General features: G+C 49.0%; 1 protein-coding gene across 1 annotated transcript in view; it reads right to left on the reverse strand.

Moving 5' to 3' along the window:
• The window catches only part of BFSP1 (beaded filament structural protein 1, filensin), a 36,379-nt gene that overhangs the window by 2,859 nt on the left and 15,478 nt on the right, over positions 1-18,042 (reverse strand). Inside the window, exons 3-6 of the mRNA XM_012640438.1 lie at positions 17,513-17,608; positions 14,559-14,651; positions 10,626-10,733; positions 1,469-1,689 (exon numbers count right to left, since the gene is read on the reverse strand). Coding sequence (XP_012495892.1) covers positions 1,469-1,689; positions 10,626-10,733; positions 14,559-14,651; positions 17,513-17,608 — 518 coding nt within the window. The remainder of the gene's footprint in view (positions 1-1,468; positions 1,690-10,625; positions 10,734-14,558; positions 14,652-17,512; positions 17,609-18,042) is intronic.

Here is an 18,042-nt window from a genome sequence, read left to right on the forward strand (position 1 = left end):
TTAGAAACAAACAAAGGCGTATCCAGTCACCTTTTTGTGAAGCCCTGTCCCCAAAACAAACACTTTCACAAGGACATTTGAATGGCAGTTCAGGCTTATTCCTGTCAAGGCATCAAGTGTTCACGGGGACACAAATGCACTGACCATCACTGGAAAAAGAAAAAGAAAATCTTGCCTTTCCTGGTAAACATTCGAGCACTCTCAGCCAAGACAGAGCACTCAGAATGAAGGAAAGAACTTTTTTTTTAATCAGAATTTATTTATTTATTTATTTATTTATTGTAGGTAAATAATATATTCTTTTTTTTTAACTTTTTATTTCAGCATATTACAGGGGTACAAATGTTTAGGTTACGTATATTGCCCTTGCCCCACCTGAGTCAGAGCTTCAAGTGTGTCCGTCCCCTAGACGGTGCGCACTGCACCCATTAGGTGTGAATATATTATACCCATCGCTTCCTCTCCCTCCCATCTGCCCGACACTCGATCAATGTTATTACTATATGTGCACTTAAGTGCTTATCAGTTAATACCAATTTGATGGTGAGTACATGTGGTGTTTGTTTTTCCATTCTTGGGATATTTCACTTAGTAGAATGGGTTCCAGCTCCATCCAGGTAATACAAGCAAGAACTTTGTGGGCTACTTGGTGCGGGAGGGGGAGGGGCTCTCTTTTAATTCAATCTAAACCCAGAAAATTAGCAAGACTGAATTGAAAAAAATCACAGATTAATTTCCAACCTATTCTCTGAAGGCTATCTGTAGATATGGATATGGACATATGGACACAGCCACAGAGAGACAGATAGATAGACAGACAGAGAGAGAGACACACTTAAAGAGAGAGAATTTCCCAGTTGTCTTCACGTGAGTAGGGTTCAAGTCACAGGTCCATTACGCAGGAGACCAGACAGCCACAGTGCTGGCAGCTACAAGACTGACCCAACCAAGTGCTAAGAGTCATGATGGTGGTGGCAGCAACACCACCAATACCTCCGTGCACTCCTCGGTGCCAGGCACTGTGCTAGGCACCTCCCCTGCAGCATCTCCTTAAAGACTCCTTATCATCCCACCTGCTAGGACATTGTGTCCCCAGAAACCTCTGGACAAAAAGCAGACTTCGCAGCGAGGCCTTTCCTGACCACCCTACTTAAAATCTCAAGCATTCCCACCATCGCCTCCCCTCATCACTGCCCTCCTCCTGCCAGAACTCCCTATGGAGCACGCGTCACACACAGGTCATGCTCCCTGTGTTACAAATGCATGCAGCATCTGTCTGCTCCCACTAGTCTTCAAGCTCCACGAGGTCAGGGATTTTTGTGTTTCCTTCCCTGCCGTGTCCCCACTGCCTAGAACTGTGCCTGGCACACAGTAGGCAGTCAACAAAGGTTTGCAGAAGGAGGAAGTGGCCAGGATGGGAAGACAGGCACACTCTCCCGGGCCTGCGGGCACAGATCCCTGATCACACCTGTTGCCTTCGATCTCGATGATCCGATGATACCGGTCCAGCTCGTTCTTCAGGGTTTGCTGGGCCACTGCCAGCTGCCGGCAGTCATAGGAGGACTTCTCCAGGATCCGCTCCGTCTCTTCGATTTCCTTGCGCAGGGTTTCGATCTGCTCGTTGTAAAGCTGAATCTCGTCGTCGTAACAGTCGTGGGCATTTTTAATCGCTTGTTCCAGGGCTGTTGTCTGTGGGTAAAGACACACTGTCAGGAAATCCTCCCCACCCTCTGCCCTAAGGCACGGGCTTTGCCAGGACAACCTAGACTTGGCGTGTGCAGTTTCATTTTGTTTGTTTCCCTGTCACTTAGAGACTAACGATGAGTCGCTTTGGAACCCTTAAGCCAAAGAGGAAGGTGAAAACTGAGCTCCTGTCTCCTGGCACTAACGTCAGCACCCTCCAGGATGAGCCCGGAAGGGAGCCTACCCCAAAGGCAATCCGAAGATGACAAACCCAGAAAATAAAAAGAAACCTACTATCGTGGAATAATATGCAGGACTTTTAAAAAGTACATTCTTCATACTTTAATGAATTAGCACAGATCTAATAGCCAAAAATAAGTAAAAAGACGAACTAAAAAGATAAGATGCCACTTTTAGTAAAATAATTAAGGGAGCAAAAAGTTTCCTTGTTCTCATTCAGTCACTATTGTGCTTTCATTTCCTCCTGAGGTTTTTTTTTTTTTTTGATGGGGAGGGACAGGGTCTTATTCTGTAGCCCCGGCTAGAGTACAGTGGCATCATCATAGCTCAATGAAATCTCAAACTCCTGGGATCAACTTCTGCCTCAACCTCCCGAGTAGCTGGGACTACAGGTACACACCACCACACCCGGCTAATTTTTCTATTTTTTGTAGACAGTGTCTCACTCTTGCTGATCTTGAACTCCTGACCTCAAGCAATGCTCGTGCCTTGGCCTCCCAGAGTGCTAGGATTACAGGCGTGAGCCACCACGCTCAGCTTTCCTGAGTTTTGATCAGTAGAGTTACATTTATGTTTTAGTAGCTAAAATGTGTGTGTGTGGGTGTGCACATGCGCACTTGTGTACACATAAAATAATGTCAGGGAAACACTGTTTCTATACTAATGCAGAGCGAGTAAAATTTAAGGCAGGAAAATAGAAAGAGGTGGTTTTATATTCACTTTAAGAGCTTGTGACAGTGCGTAAATTCTCATAAACGTACAGTTGCGCACCGCATAACATTTCAATCAACAACAGACTGCGTATACGACAGTAGCCCTGTAAGATTATAATGGAGCTGACAAATTCCTGTTGCCTAGTGACACTGTAGCCATTGTAATGTCATAGAGTGACGCATTACGCGCACGTTTTGGTGATGCTCATGCAAACAAACCTACCGGGCTGCCAGCTAAATAAAAGTCGAGCACACATAATCATGCACAGTACATAATATTTGATAATGATAATAAATGACTGTGTTACTATTTATGCATTTACTATATTATACTTTTTACTGTTATTTTATCGGGCACTCCTTCTACTTATAAAAAAAAAAGTTTGGTGGGGGGTGGGGCTGTAAAAAAGAAAAAAAAAAATTAAAAAAAAAAAAAGTTTCTGTAAAACAGGGTCACGCCGGCAGCAGCCTCGTACCTCTCGTGTTTCCCTGCATCTCTTGATCGCATCATTTTCTCTCGTGCTTGATTTAAGCATTATTACAGAAAAGTCAAAAAGGTTTTAAAAATGGAAATGTTTAGTAAAAAAGTCCCAGTAAGCTAAGGTTAATTTATTATTGAAGAAAGGAAAATACGTTCTTACAAACCGGGTATAGCTTTCGTGTACATTGTTCACAAAGTCTGCAGCGGTGAAGGTCATGAGGTCAAATCCCAGGCCTTCACTGTCACTCGCCATTCACTCCCTGACTTCTCAGAGCAACTTCCAGTCCTGCAAGCTCCATTCATGGAAAGTGCCCTATACAGGTGGGCCTTTTTGTTTCCTTTTTTATCTTTCATACCGTATTTTTACTGCACCTTTTCTATGTTTATATTTAGAAATGCTTGGATACACGAAGACTTACCGTGGTGTCACAATCGTCTGCAGTATTCAGTACAGTCACCTGCTGTTCAGGCTTGTAGTCTGGGAACAAGAGGCCACCCCACATAGCCCGGGTGAGTAGTAGGCTATGCCGTCGAGCTGTGTGTAAGTCACTCCATGACGTTCACGCAACAAAACTGCCTAACGACACATTTCTCAGACCGTATCCCATTATCGAGTGACACATAACCCTACTTATTTACCAGCTTCATATCTGTAATTGTGGCTCTTTGACAATTTTATTCTCAAGGATAAAAGAATTTGACATGCATGGTCCTCTAAAACAAACAAAAAAAACCCATTTCCACCTAGAACAGCACTTCTCAAACTGCGGTGTGCATTAGAACCGCCTGAGCATAAGATTCGGATTGTGACTCAGGGATGGGGTGAGGCCGGAGATTCTGCATTTTTAACCAGCTGCCACGGGGGGTTGATGGTGCTGATCCTTGGGCCAGACTCTGAGTCACGAGGGGCCAGACAGGTATCTGCAGGCAACGTCATGTATGTCCTCTATGAGGCATTTCCTACATCGAGGCCTAAATGTACATATAGGACACCCTGGAGGACCATCATTCCTAGCCCAAGCCAATTCTCCACTTTGAATAGGTCTGGCCTTGGGTTAGTGAAGTTTCTTAAGCGAAAATGTAGCCTACCAAGATGTTCAGGAATATAGCTGTTGCATAAGGAAAGAAGAGAGAGGGAAGAAAATGTACATATACTAAACACTTTGGGAAGACTTCTGTCTGGCCCATGTCATCCCTTTGTCTGGTGACTGTCCCACTCCATCCATAGGAGAGTCCTGGCAGCAATGTGACCCCATTCTCCTGTCCAGAGGTATGGAACCAGGGGTAGACCTGACCCGGGCTGGCCTACCCTATGCTCTCTCTCCTGGGAATTTGGAAAGGGATCTGAGCAGTAGCAGCAAGTAGGTGGCAGGTTCTAAACCACCAGGACACACAAGCTGCGGCTGCCATTCTGGAGTGGCAATCTTGCACAAGTGCATGTAGAAGCTGAGCAAGGCAATTCTTCAGAGGGGCAGAGACACGCAGCCATAGGGCAGAGACTAGCAGGAATCAGAGAGAGCCCGCGGCAAGAGGAGGAGGAGGAGGGGAGGAAGACGGAGTGAGCAGCTGCCTCAGATCCTGGGTCCTGCTCCATCTGGCTCTCAGATTTCATACGCTGCCTTTTAACCCTGCCCCTTTGAAAAGAAAAGTAGTACCTTTCCAGTGGAGAACACTGGCAGCACAGTGGATACAACATCCTTTCCATGGGGTTCTTGCCAAAAATGCACAGACTCCATCTAATCCCGAGAAAACATCGGGGAAACCCAAATGGAGAGACATTTCACAAACTAACTGGCCTGGACCCTTCGAAAGCATCAAGGTCACGAAAGACAAAGACAGACGGAGGAACTGTCCCAAACTGGGAGACACAAAAGAGACGCGACACCCAAATGTGGGTAGGATCAGAAAAACCATCAGTGGGGTAACTGGTGAGATTTTAGTACAGTCTATGAATAGGACGGCATCGTTGTTAATTTCCTGGATTTCATCATTGTCCTGTGGTTATTAGGTGTCAACATCTGGGGAAGCTGGGTGAAGGGTGTCTTGGAAACCTCTGCGCTATTTTTGCAACTTTTCAGAAGTCTAAAATTATTTCAGAATAAAACAAGAGTGCCCTTCCTGTTTCAAGTAGCTCGATCAGGTTTCTGTTCCTCATAAAAAAATCTCGGTTCAGACAGTCACCTGTAATGTTAAATACCAAGTCACACCCACGAACTCCTGGGGCAGCCACACCTTGCTACCCACACCAGAGTGTTCACACACTCTAGGAAACGCTCCCGAGAAATGAGGAGATTCACAAGACCCATTTGAGGCCCGAATCTCAGAGAAGCATTGGAATTTCATGGGGGGAGTGTGTGGTGTGATATAAAAGGAGCCACACGTCGGGGAATGGGGACTATCTCTCACTTTCCTATGTTTGAAATGTTTCATAATTAAGAGTAAAAGAAAAAATTATAATACATATGAAGAGAATCTATCCCTTTGGGTATGAAGTCCCCATCCCAGAGAGGGAGTAATGGTCTGTGCCCACGAGTTCTAACGGCGGTCAGCTCATCAAACCTACAACCTTTTCGGGGAGGGAGAGGTTATTATTATTCCCACTTTACAGATGAGGAAACTGAGGCACACAGGCAAAGTGGCTTGCCCATAAATACCACAGCAGAATTCAAACCCCCCTGTACAGGGTCTGAGGCATCTCCTAAAGCCATAGACTCCCCCGTCCCAGCCTCCTCCCAGCTGCAGACAAGTGTGCAAACACACTCGCAAACACAAACACACACACACGCGCCCAGGGCCCCTGGAGAGCTCCCCCTTCCCACAAATCAACAGGCAGTCACCACCGGCCTGTTTCCACCGAAGACGCAGGAAACTCAGTGTGACCCACACAGAGACCCCTCCCTGAGGGTTTTCACTCAGCACACTTTTACACAGTACAGAATAACAACGGGTCGTCATAAATTGAAAAATCAGAGACTAGAAAGTCATGTATAATCTTTCTACCCTACAGCTAAGCACAATCTTTTTTTATTTCATCTCACGATTTGATAATTTGTAGTTTTTGTTGTGGTGGTGATTGGTTGGTGGGTGGGTTTTTTTTTTTTTTCATTTGTGTGTGTATCTGTGTCCGTGTGAAGAAAGAGCCATGTTTTAAAGGCTCGCTGTCCCGGGCTGGGTGTGTGGGAGGAACTCCTGCCCAGGCGGGAGGCGCCACGCAGGACTGCAAGGCACGGTCCCACCTCCGGAGGCTGATGCTCTACGCGATTCTCCTGGATCAACCCAGACCCCCCAGCACCCAGTGAAGTGACGACTTGGTTTATAAAACTGGAATGGTGTCTACAGTAATGTGGTTTTATAGCTCAACCAAGGCGGGGGAACCTGCAGCCACAAAGTCACACGTGGCCCTCCAGATGCCCCCGTGCGGCCCCTCCACCAAATCCAAACTTCACAGAACAAATCCCTTTAGTAAAAGGATTTGTTGTGTAAAATCTGGATTCTGTCGAAAGGCCGCACTCAAGGATACAGAAGGCCACAGGTTCCCCAGCCCTGAGAGGAAGGGCATCGAGTGCCACCAGCTCCAGCCTGGCCGTCAAAGAACGGGACACAGACCCTCCTCTAGAAGCTCACGGTCCAGTGGGGGAGGCACGTCAGTCACAGAGACATCCAGGGCCTCTCAGGGCTCAGGGAGAAAGGGTTCCAGGAGGAGGTGGGGAGTCCTGGGTATCGAGGAGGGACAGGGACTTCAGAAAGGAGAGACGGGATGAGCAGAGAGGCAGGTTCTAGAAACCGCAGGAGGGGTCAGGAGAGGAAGAGAGGGTGGCCCAGGGTCACCTCGAGAGCAGCGGCTGAGAGGACCCCAGAGAGGGAGGTAGGGGGAGGGCATGCGCCCTGTGGCACCTTGAACTTTATCCTGAGCGAGATGACTACTGTGTTTCTGCCTGGACCATTAGATCTTCTGATTTATATCTGACTCCCCGCTGGGCTGTGAGCAGCAGAGGGCGGGAGCCTGACCGCGAGCCCCATCTGGAGGGTGAGCTCCTCCCTCAGTCCTTAGGACACCAGACTGTCTTACCAAGTCTCACCACTAGATGGTGCTGAGCGACTTTAATGAGAAACGAGACCTGGGACGCTCCCGCTTTGCGATTTTTTTTTTTCAGAGAAAGGGTCTTATTGTGTCTCCCAGGCTGGAGTGCCATGGCACAATCATAGCTCACTGCAACCTTGAACTCCTGGGCTCAAGTGATCCTCCCACCTCAACCTCCTGAGTAGCTGGGACTATAAGCCTGCACCAACACGCCTGGCTAATTTTTTTTCTTTTTTAGAAACAGAGTCTTGCTATATTGCCCAGGCTGGTCTCAAACTCCTGGCCTCAAACCATCCTCCCACCTCGGCCTCCCAAAGTGCTGGGATTACAGGCATGAGCCACCATGCCCATCTCCACTTTGCAATTAATATGACTTTTTTCACTTCCCTGTCACAGAAACTCGGTCAGTACAATTTAAAGAAATAGAATTACCTGTCTTTTGACCTCCACCTGTGAGAAGTGCCTTCTCCAGAGGCCTTACGTCTCTGTGCTCAGCTTACTTGCAGGAGGGGCCCCAGCTCTAATCCTTCCATGCTGGGCCCACAGTGTCTCAAACTTGAGCCTTCAGAGTCACCTGGAGGGCTTGTTAAAACAAAGGTCGCTGGCCCCACCCCACAGTTCCTGATTCAGCAGGTCTGGGATGTGGCCATGAATTTGCATTTCTGCCAGGTTCTCAGGTGATGCTGATGCTGCTGGGACAGGGAGCTCACCCTGAGGACCCCCGCTATGGAGGATTCTGGAAGCATCAGATGCCTTAACTATAGACAGAACCAGTTGCCATAGCCCAGCCAGGCTGGAGCCCTGAGACCACAAGAAGCTCTCCCTCCTCAGCCCCCCACCACATCCCCAACCAGTGTGTTTTCCTCGCTGAGAGGTGTGTGGCCAAATCTCCCTTGGAAGCCACTAAAACCTTTTAAAACCAGAACAAATCCAGCCATGAACATTCTGAGTGAGGCTGTGGAGGGCCTAAGCCTGAGACCAGGTGTAGAACATTCTGACTCAACCCGGGACCCGCTCCACACCAGTGGTTCTCAGAGTGCGGTTCCCGAACCCACGGTAGCAATATCACCTGGGAACGGGAAAAGGCACATTCTCAGGCCACACCCCAGACCTACTGAGTCAGAAACTCCCGGGTGGGCCCAGCAAAGTCTGAGTTTTAATTAAAGCGAATTAGGCAGAATTTGGTCCCCATGACCTTTGCCCCTTAGTGTTACACCCATGAATATGTTACAAGGCAAAGGAATTTTGCAGATGTAATTAAAGCTCTTAATCAGTTAAGATTTTTTAAAAAGGAAGATTATCCTAGGTTATCCTAATCACACCAGTCCTTAAAAGCAGAGTCAGGCTGGGTACAGCGGCTCACACCTATAATCCCAGCACTTTGGGAATCCAAGGCAGGAAGATCGCTTGAGGTCAGGAGTTCGAGACCAGCCTGGGCAATAGAGAGATCCCGTCTCCACAAAAAATTAAAAATTAGCCGGGCGTGGTAGTGCACACCTGTAGTCCCAGCTACTCGGGAGGCGGAGACAGCAGGATGGCTTGTGCCCAGGAGTTTGAGGTTGCAGTGAGCTATGATGACACCACTGCACTCTAGCCTGAGCAACAGAGCAAGATCCTGTCTCCAAAAAAAAAAAAAGTAGAGGTCAGAGAAATGCAGAAGTAGAAGGTCAGACTGATCAGATGCATGAGAAAGAGTTAATGCACTTTTGCTGGCTCTGAAGATGGGAGGCCTTAAGCCAAGGAGCACGGGCAGCCTCTGCAGCCACTCCTGGCCAGCAGCCAGCAAAGAAACCGGGCCCACAGTCCTACAGGCACACAGAATTGAATCCTGCCAACAACCTGAACAAGACTGAGAGCAAACTCTCCCCTAACAGCCCCCAGACAAGTGCCCAGGCCTGCCGACACCTTTATTTCAGCCTTTTGAGACCCAGAGCAGAGAAACCAACCAAATTTCCTAGACTTCTAACATTCAGAACCGTGTGCTAATAAATGAGTGCTATTTGAAGCCCCGGGTTTGTGGTAATTAATCAAGGCAGCAACAGAAAACTAATACAACTGCTTCATTAGACCCACTGCTAGATATTTTTACTAAATATAAGCACATATCCTATTTTACACGAAATGATTTGCTAATATTTTGATAACTGTTTCAATACAATTGGTTTTCTTTTAATTATCTGTGCTGTATTTTATGTCTTTATCATCATTTTGCTGAGACAAAGTCCACGGGCTTCATCAGACTACCAAGGGTGGGGGCAGGGAGGGGTGGCACCGAAGAGGAGATTAAGACCCTACTTTAAAGCAATGACAACATCAGAGTAAAGCAAGTACGTCTTGCTGTAGCAACTAAGGGCAGGAACAGGTGGCCAGCCAGGCAGTCTCATTCCATGTTCTCAGAAACTAGGTTAATCCGTTGTGCAATTTCTTATTCTGATATTCAACAAATACATACATGTACATAGAGAAATCGCTTTGTCCTGGAACTGAAATTTACCATCTCAGCTGGGCTCTTTCATCTTTCTCAGAATCTAGGGCAGTGGTTTTCAACTTCATCCCCATGGCCACAGGAGAAAACACATTTCACACTGCCAGCCCTGCACATCAGACAAGTGTGTGTGTGTGTGTGTGAACAGATATATATAGGTGAAACAAAGGTTTCACAAAATAAATCCTACCTCTTTACTTGCCGAGCACTCTCTTATTTTTTAGTCTGTTTTAGCTTAGTGTTGCTGACTTCCTTTTTAACGCTAGCTGATGCTAGTGAATCTATCAGCATTGGCGCTACTGAGCGCCAGGAAGCTCATTAGCCGAGAAGGAAGGCCACAGAAACGGGATCGAGCTGTTCTGCTGAGTTTAGTTTTCAAACTAAGCTTCACCCACAAGGAGGCAGGAGTAGAAATGTGAGCTTCACACTAATAAATTTCTAACTAGAGGCCAATACTCACACAACCTTTTTCCAGGTCTGTAATCAAATCCTGAAGGAGAAATCTTACCATGAGAACACAGGCAGGAAGCACAGATTTGAGCAAGCGTAGGATAAAAATCCCAGTGTGTGTTCCTTTCTTATTTTTACACAGTTTAACCTGGGCTTGATGAATCCATGATGCAGAAGCTGGGACAGCCTCACCCTTGGTGGGGTGAAGGAGTCTCGCGGGGAACCCAAGGGACTGGGGGATGAACACGGACGGCCCTGTCTCCATTTGCTTGGGACTTCTCCAGTTTGGGCATGGCTAGTCCCATGTCCTGGAAACCCTCAGCCCAGGGCAAAGCAGGGCACCTGGTCAGCTACTCAGAATGTCCTGTTTCTGCCAGGTTACACAGGTGTGTCCGGCATGTGACAACTCCTCCAGCTGGACACTGCGTGCATGTGACACCTCAGTAAAATGTGCGTGAAGCCCTGCTTTGCACGTGGCAGACACAAGCATACCTGGGCCTGCAGCTCCACTCTCTGTGCCTGCAGGTGGGAGAGCACCTCCCGGCCCTCCTCCAGCTGACTCCGCAGGGCACCGACTTCCCGCTCTGTCAGGAGCTTCTCCTGCACAAAGAAGGCCAGAGTCACACTCGTGCATGTGAGGAAATGCAAAGAGGCAAAGGGCAAAGAAGGTGGGGCCTGTTCTAGACTGAATGTTCGTGTCCCCCAGAATCCATGCGTTGAAGCCCTAACCCCCAAGATGCTGGTATTAGGAGGTGAGACCTTTGGGAGGTGATTAGGGTTAGATGAGGTCATGAGAGTGGGGCCCCATGATGGGATCAGTGCCCTTATAAGAAGAGGAAGAGTCACCAGAGTTCTCTCTCCCTGCCACGCGTGATGCAGAGGAGGTGGCTGTCCACAAGCCAGGAAGAGAGCCTCCCCAGATGCCAGTCTGCGGGCACCTTGATCTTGGACTTTCAGCCTCCAGGACAGTGAAAAATAAATATCTGTCATGGAAACCGCCGTCTATGGTGTTCCAATACAGAAGCCCGAGCAGACTGAGACAGGCCCATAGCAGCCACTACTTTTGGCTTTGTCTTCAGAGTCTGAACCACCTTGTGAGTGCAAAGCGCAGAGACAGTCTCAGGAGACCTGAGCGTAGACCTGGTTGTGCCATGAACTCACTAGGAGACTCTGGAAGAGGCACTTGACTCTCAAAGCCTCCGCCTTCCCTTCTGTGCAAAGGAAAACCCAGAATGCAGACTCTCGTTGGGCTCTATTTTCTGTGCCTGTGAAGATGAAGGTCAGCCCGAGCTCTGAGCCATCGACCGTGCGAGGGTGTTGCTGTGCAAACTGTGAACCATGGGGCCCCAGAGGCCGAAAGGGGAGCCGGGCCCCATCGACAGTCTCTGGAACAGCCTGGAAGGAAATCCTCCTTGGACCTCTCCACACTCTGCCAAGCCCTGACCTGCCTTTCCACCGTCTATTCAAAAATATTCAAATTGCTTCCCAAAGCCTGACTGCTCAAGCAGCGCCCTCTGATGCCGCACGCCGACTCAGCCACACAAAACCAGAAGCCAAGGCTGTGCCAAGTGCTCCCGGTGTTCACGCGCTGAAGGCGTCCCCCTGCTTGCAAACGCCTGGCAAAGTGGCTGGAGCAATGACACGGACACACAGGAAGCTGGAGCAAGACAACGTGCTGGAAGGAAGCGTGGGTCAGCCCCGTGGCCCGACCGCACGGAGAAGCTGGGCTCGAGGCGCACTGCAGACGGCTCCTCAACTGTGTCTGTTACTCCTGTGTTTCTCGGGCATGGAGGCATGCATTTCTCTCTCTCTCGTTCTCTGTCTCTCCCCTGTGACTCTCAGTCTATCTCTCTGTCTCTGTCTTCTTTGTTTCTCTGTGTCTCAGTCCCCCACCTCCCTGCCTCAAAGAAGCAGAGAGGGGTGTGGCTGGGAGCAGAAGGGGACCCATGTCCCCGGCAACCAGTATATGGCAGATTTGCAAACACACTACCCTGTGCGAATGCTAGCCCGCAGCCTCGGGATGGCGGGGGACGCGGTGCAGCTCAGGACGGCCTCCTCTCCTTACTTCCTCACTCCTATTCCCCTTCGCACCCCTGCCCGACCCCGATAGAGTCCCGCCCACAGGGTGATTCACATGGGGTGGGTCCCCAAATACTCACTGAGGAGGAAGGACAGCCCCATAGCTGGCACTAACAGGGAGGCCAGGGTGCCCTCTACTTATAAACAATGCCACACAGCATCCAAAAATGTCACTCTAGGACCATGCAGAAACAAGACAAAAACAAGACCACAGACCAAAAGACCCTGGGCAACCACAGAAATGACCACGACTGCTCTCCCCACCAACAAAAGTGATGCTGCTTCGTTGCCAAGTGCAGCTCCCTTTGGGTCCTTGCTACGACGATAGAGATATCAGTGGTGGGACTACCCCCATTCTGAGGGCACCCGGCCCAGAGCAGACCCTGCTTACCTTCCTGTCCCCCAAAATCATCTGGCACAGCCCAGATCCCACACTACGTCTCTCCCCCGTCGAGAGCAAGTGTCCTCAGAGTGATGCTCCCTTGCTGTGGTGGACAGTAAACCCGGCTCTACCTGACCCTCGGTGCATCGAGCAGCCCTGGCTAGTGGACCTGACATGCTTTTCTGACACATCAAACCAATGACCTGCATTCCTAGGAACAACGCTCGTTACACCCTCATTTACGCAAATGTGACTTTATGCAAATGTGCACACGTATCCCTGGGGACCGTGCTGCGATGCAGATTCGGACTCAGTGGGTTCCAGTTGGGGTTGGACATCCTGTCACACAACCTCCCGGGGATGCTGGTTTGCTGACATCAACATAAGTCCAGGTGCTCTCTGCATTCTCACAACTTAGAAAGATTCTGTTACAAGGGAACAGATGATGTGATCCAAAAAGTGTGCTCAGATGTAAAACATCTTTGAACTAGAGGACTAAATGAGTTGGAAAAAGAAAGATAATGTCTCTGAAAAGGAATCTCTGACAAAGAAAATTAAGCCTTCATGAACAGCTACTTTAGACCTTTGTAGAAACCGCTGTTACATCAACTGAGGAGAGAACAGGATCCTGAAATGCTAATTGGTGGGCAAATTTAGACAAATACATCCTCAGGAAGACCAAAAAAAGAAACTTTCCTGCCTGCCTCTTAGATGATGCTTTACAGGGTTCAAAAGTGTCTTCTAAAGCAAATTTGGGGACTTCATTAGCTTTGATCTAAGCAGCAGCTACCCTAGTCCTCAGGCTCTACAGCAGTTTGTCTGCCCCTGCCCCGGGGCAGGCCCCACCTCCCCAGTGGCCATTCATTGTCTGTGTGAGGCCTGAGCACAGGTCTAGGCAACGGCAAGTGTCACCAGGGTTGAGAACCTCTGTCCTAGGTCATCCTTGCAAAAAAACCCAGAACCTTATCAGCTCACCAGTCCACCAAAGCCTGTACCAGCCTACCACGACCTCTGGAGAAGGGGCCTGGCAACATTTTTATTTGAATTTGCATCCTTTTCAGTTTATTTTCATATGTATCATATAATGCATCACAAACTTCCATAAACCACATTAGGGACAAGTATGTCCATATTCTGTTGAGCAGCCAAAGAGCTAAATGAAGAAGGAATTTGGAGAGTTACACCGAGAATAATGTTTCACATCCAAATCCCTAGTTATTACAAACCAGCTGCAATAATCTCTATCCCGTCTCAGTAGTTTTCATGCCACAAACTCATAGCACAAGAGCCTGGTCTTTAAAATACATTCACTAATTGTTGAAGTTTTCTGTACTTGAAATTTATAATCAGATTGATAAGGAGAATAAGAAAACAAACAACTCCATTAAAAAACAGCAAAAGATTTGAGCGGATCCATCAACAAGGAAGATATACAGATGGCAAACGACTACATGAAAAGATGCTCAACATCGTTAGTCATTAGGGGACACAAACTAAAACCATGGTGAGATACACAACATGGCTATCAGAGGAGCAAAAAATAAAAAGCTGACATACCACATGTTGGCAAGGACATGGAGCAACAGAAACTCTCAAGCATTGCTGGCAGGATGCAAGAATGGCCTAGCACTTGGGGAAACAGGCAGTTTCTTATGAAGCATACAAGGAAGAACAGCCCATAACTCTTAACAGAAAATGTCTAAGAAAATGGTCAGAGACACGGTTTACGTCCTTAGATGTCCAAATATTGGTATTTAGAGTATGAGTAAAAACTCGGAAGAGCAAACTTCAAATGTAAACACAAAGCAGGAGCAGGGGAGAGGCTGTGCTCACAGTCCGGCCCGACGCTCTTCCCGGGTCTCTGCCCAAGTTCACGAGGACCACGGGGTGTGAGAACAGTCTGCAGACAGGGCTTCCTCCAGGACGGCTCTGCCTGTCCTGTAGCCACAGCTCCGGTATCTTACCTCCCTCATCCCGCTCACAGTGGCCGTCTGAGGAGAAGAGGTGTGAATGATCTGCTGCAGGATGCTGATGTAGGTCTGAATTTCCAGAAGATTCTGTTGGGGGAGGGAAAGCATTCTCATTACAAGTTGGGCTGCCTGAGTTTTTCCCGCTAGTACCAGGTGAGCCCGGAAATGAACACTTCACGTGCTCCACCGTCACCAATAGGGCAGACCATGATGGAATCAGGGATGAAGAAGACAGTGATGAAGGTGCTGCCATGGACGGGCCCGCCCACCGCATGCCCACCATATCATAGGCGCTTCACGACTCCTTCAATCTTCACAAGAACAACAGGGCAGATGGATGACCTGAGGCTTGGTTAATTTCGTGTTTTCCCTTCAGTTACTTGGGCACCCTGCTGCTGCCTTCACAGAACCCTGCTTGTGCAAAAGAGAACAAAAGAGACCCTGGAGGGTACAAAGGACGCTTTCTGACACCAGCAAAGGGCAGTGCTTCAAAGAATGGGCTTTGGTCAGTCAGGCCTGGACTAAATGACTTACTGGCTGTGTGTGGTCTCAGGCAAGCTATTTAAACCTCCGAAAATGCAAGTTCTCCTATAAAGTAGGGATAACTATCTACAGGGATCCCCATCCCTTTTACCAGCCAGTGCACCTGTCCCCGGCTCTGTCCCTGCCTCTCCAGAGAGCGGCCCGTGGCCAACCGATGGTCATCTTGTCTGGAAATACACAGGCCCCATCCCATCCCCAACCCAGGCCAAGGGATGATGGGTACAGGAGTATCAAAGACCAGCGTTCCTGCTCGAGGCGGGACCAGGCTATGGTGTGACTCTCACTCACACTCCAGGGCTCCCTGTGACTGTGAGATCGGGCCAGGCCGGACTCCAGCTGAGACTGCACCTTGCTGTGCTCCTTCCCTCCCCTTCTCCCCAGAACCTTCCACCAAGACAGCAATAGCACAAAAACCACAACCTCTGATGAGGCAGGCTGTGCTCACGGGGAACCCAACCTGAGCACTATCTCATAAGGCTGTTGTTGGGGTCCAATGACATAATGCGGGTGTGCTTGCTTCACAGTGCAAGCCAGCGTCATCACCATCACCATTATTCTAAATGGCCTTGAAGAATGCACTGAGTGCTTCAAAACTGCCCCCGGGCACTGCTCCCAGGATTCCATAAAGTAGAGCAGAAGCAAGAAGGCAGGTGGGGAGGAGGAAACGGCTGTGCCTGATGGAAAGTTGGTGGGACCCCAACGGGAGGGGACAGGCCTCACATACTGACACAGGTACACACTGAGGCAGGAAGAGAATCGCAGGTTTGCAGAGCACTGGCCAGGCTCCAGCTTGTGTCTACATTCCCACACTATCTTAGTTTGGGTTTCCCCAGAGGCAGACCTGGGAGGAGGATGCCGGGAAGGGGAACTAGCAGGGCAGTGGGGTGCGGAAGGGAGGCGGGGAAGAGTGGACAGCTAATGAGGGGCATGTTATCAACAGATCACCACTGGGGGCACCCAGAGATCCAGAAGCCTCACAGTCGGTCCACACAGGCAGGAGGGAGCTGGGGTGTTTCGACACCAACTCCTGTCGAGTTACGCTGCTCCCAGGGGGCAGCAGTTTCCCAACACTTCCCTGTCTGGCAGCGCAGCCTTCAGCTGCTCCAAGAAAGTCCTCAGGCAAAGTTGCAGAAACTTGCAGCAGGGGGAGGCCAGAGTGCCCTGGAGAGGTAAGCCCTGAGGGCCAGGGCCAGGCGCCCACCTGTCTGCTACCGTGGTTCACCCACATAGCTGCACTGGGAAGGGGAGTCTGCATGAGCATTTTCAAGAAGTTAGGAAACTCACCCCTGGTTACACAGCTGCAGGATTTGATCTTTCAGAAAGGGGCGGCCTTGCAAAAATAACAGGAAAATACCTAACCCTACAATTTCCCCAGTAACGGTTAAAGATCAATCCTATGAGTTCTCTCACTAACAGGTAGCCTGCAGGAGTTCTGTTTTGCACAACTTCTGAAAAAGCTGCATGAACAGAAAAGATATGTAAAGCTCTCTCTTTCAAAATTGTTTTTTGAGAATCTGCTTATACAGAGTTCCTGAGTAAACAGCGGAAAAACGAGATACAGCCTCAACCCTATCTCGGGGACAGAGTCACATCTCCTGTGATAATCTCTTCTCCAAGAAAAGGCAGGAAAACAACGCTTGGCCTTTGACATCCTTGCAGTTTTGTTATCTACCTGCCACCAGGGAGAAAGAAAGGATGCAGCAGTTTCTCGACTGTACCTGCCATTTTTACGACCCCCTTTAAAAAGCCCCAATAGCTGGTTTTGGGGGCCAGTACATCCTTCTTCTTTCCAGCTCTGCACTGGTCCTTTTTCCTTCCCCCGGGGAAAAGCAAATAAACCTTTTCTGTCTATCTTAATCTCTGTCCAGAGAAATCTTTCTCAAAACCCGCATGCACCAACATGGCCACCCTAACACTTTCTAGTACACCAAGGTCAGGCCTGAGAGAAGCTGGTGGAGTGGGGGGAGATCAGAGCACTTAGGAGAGGAGGCTCCTAAATAAACGCACTCCTTCAATTCACGGGCTCAGAGGCAGAGCTAAAAACAGTACTTCTTTTTGCATTTGCTGCATCTCTGCATTTTCTGGAGCTTAAACAGTAAATAGATTGTAGCTCAATCAAGACAGATCTATATAAAATCACTTTGTAAATTGTACTGTACAATATAGATACAGTTCCCAACACCTCAACCCCCAACACATCCACCGTTGCCTATTTCTCTACATGTGTCTGGAGTATTGAGTGCTGTCCTGTGACCAACCCAACCCTGTCTGTTTGGTTCAAGAGACAATGCACAAGAAAGCAGGCCACACTGGCAGTCTCAGGCTTCGGCCACAGTGTCCTGCACTTGTCTGACCAAGCCCAAACTGGATTTTCTGGGGAAAGCACTTGGAAGGGTCGTGGCTACCTTTTTGTGCCTGTCCTTTGCCGCACTGATATCGTCCTGCAGGAACTGGGCTTCCAGCTGAAGGCGCAGGTTATGCAGCAAGGCTTCGTCAGCTTCCTGCAACAAGAAAGAGTCACATATCCCCAGCATGCCGAGGGAGCGCAGGGATGAAGTCAGCCAGGCATAGGGGATGACCCAGGGGCTTGTTAAAATGCAGATTATCATTTAGGAGTTCTGGGAAGGGGTTAACCTCTTGAACCTGGTCTAGAACAGTAGTTCTCAACAGCAGGGTGATTTCGCTCCCAAGGGAACACTTGACAATGTCTGCAGACATTTTTGACACCACCTGAGTGGTGGCTTCTTCCACTGGCAGCTAGTGAATAGGGACCAGGGACACTGCTAAGTATCCTACTATACACAAGACAGCTCCCTCACAAAAAAGAATTCTCGGCTGGGTGCGGTGGCTCACGCCTGTAATCCTAGCACTCTGGGAGGCCGAGGCGGGCGGATTGTTTGAGCTCAGGAGTTCGAGACCAGTCTGAGCAAGAGCG

This window comes from Propithecus coquereli, unplaced genomic scaffold (assembly GCF_000956105.1).
Source record: "Propithecus coquereli isolate 6110/MARCELLA unplaced genomic scaffold, Pcoq_1.0 Scaffold153, whole genome shotgun sequence".
NCBI classification, from domain to species: domain Eukaryota; kingdom Metazoa; phylum Chordata; class Mammalia; order Primates; family Indriidae; genus Propithecus; species Propithecus coquereli.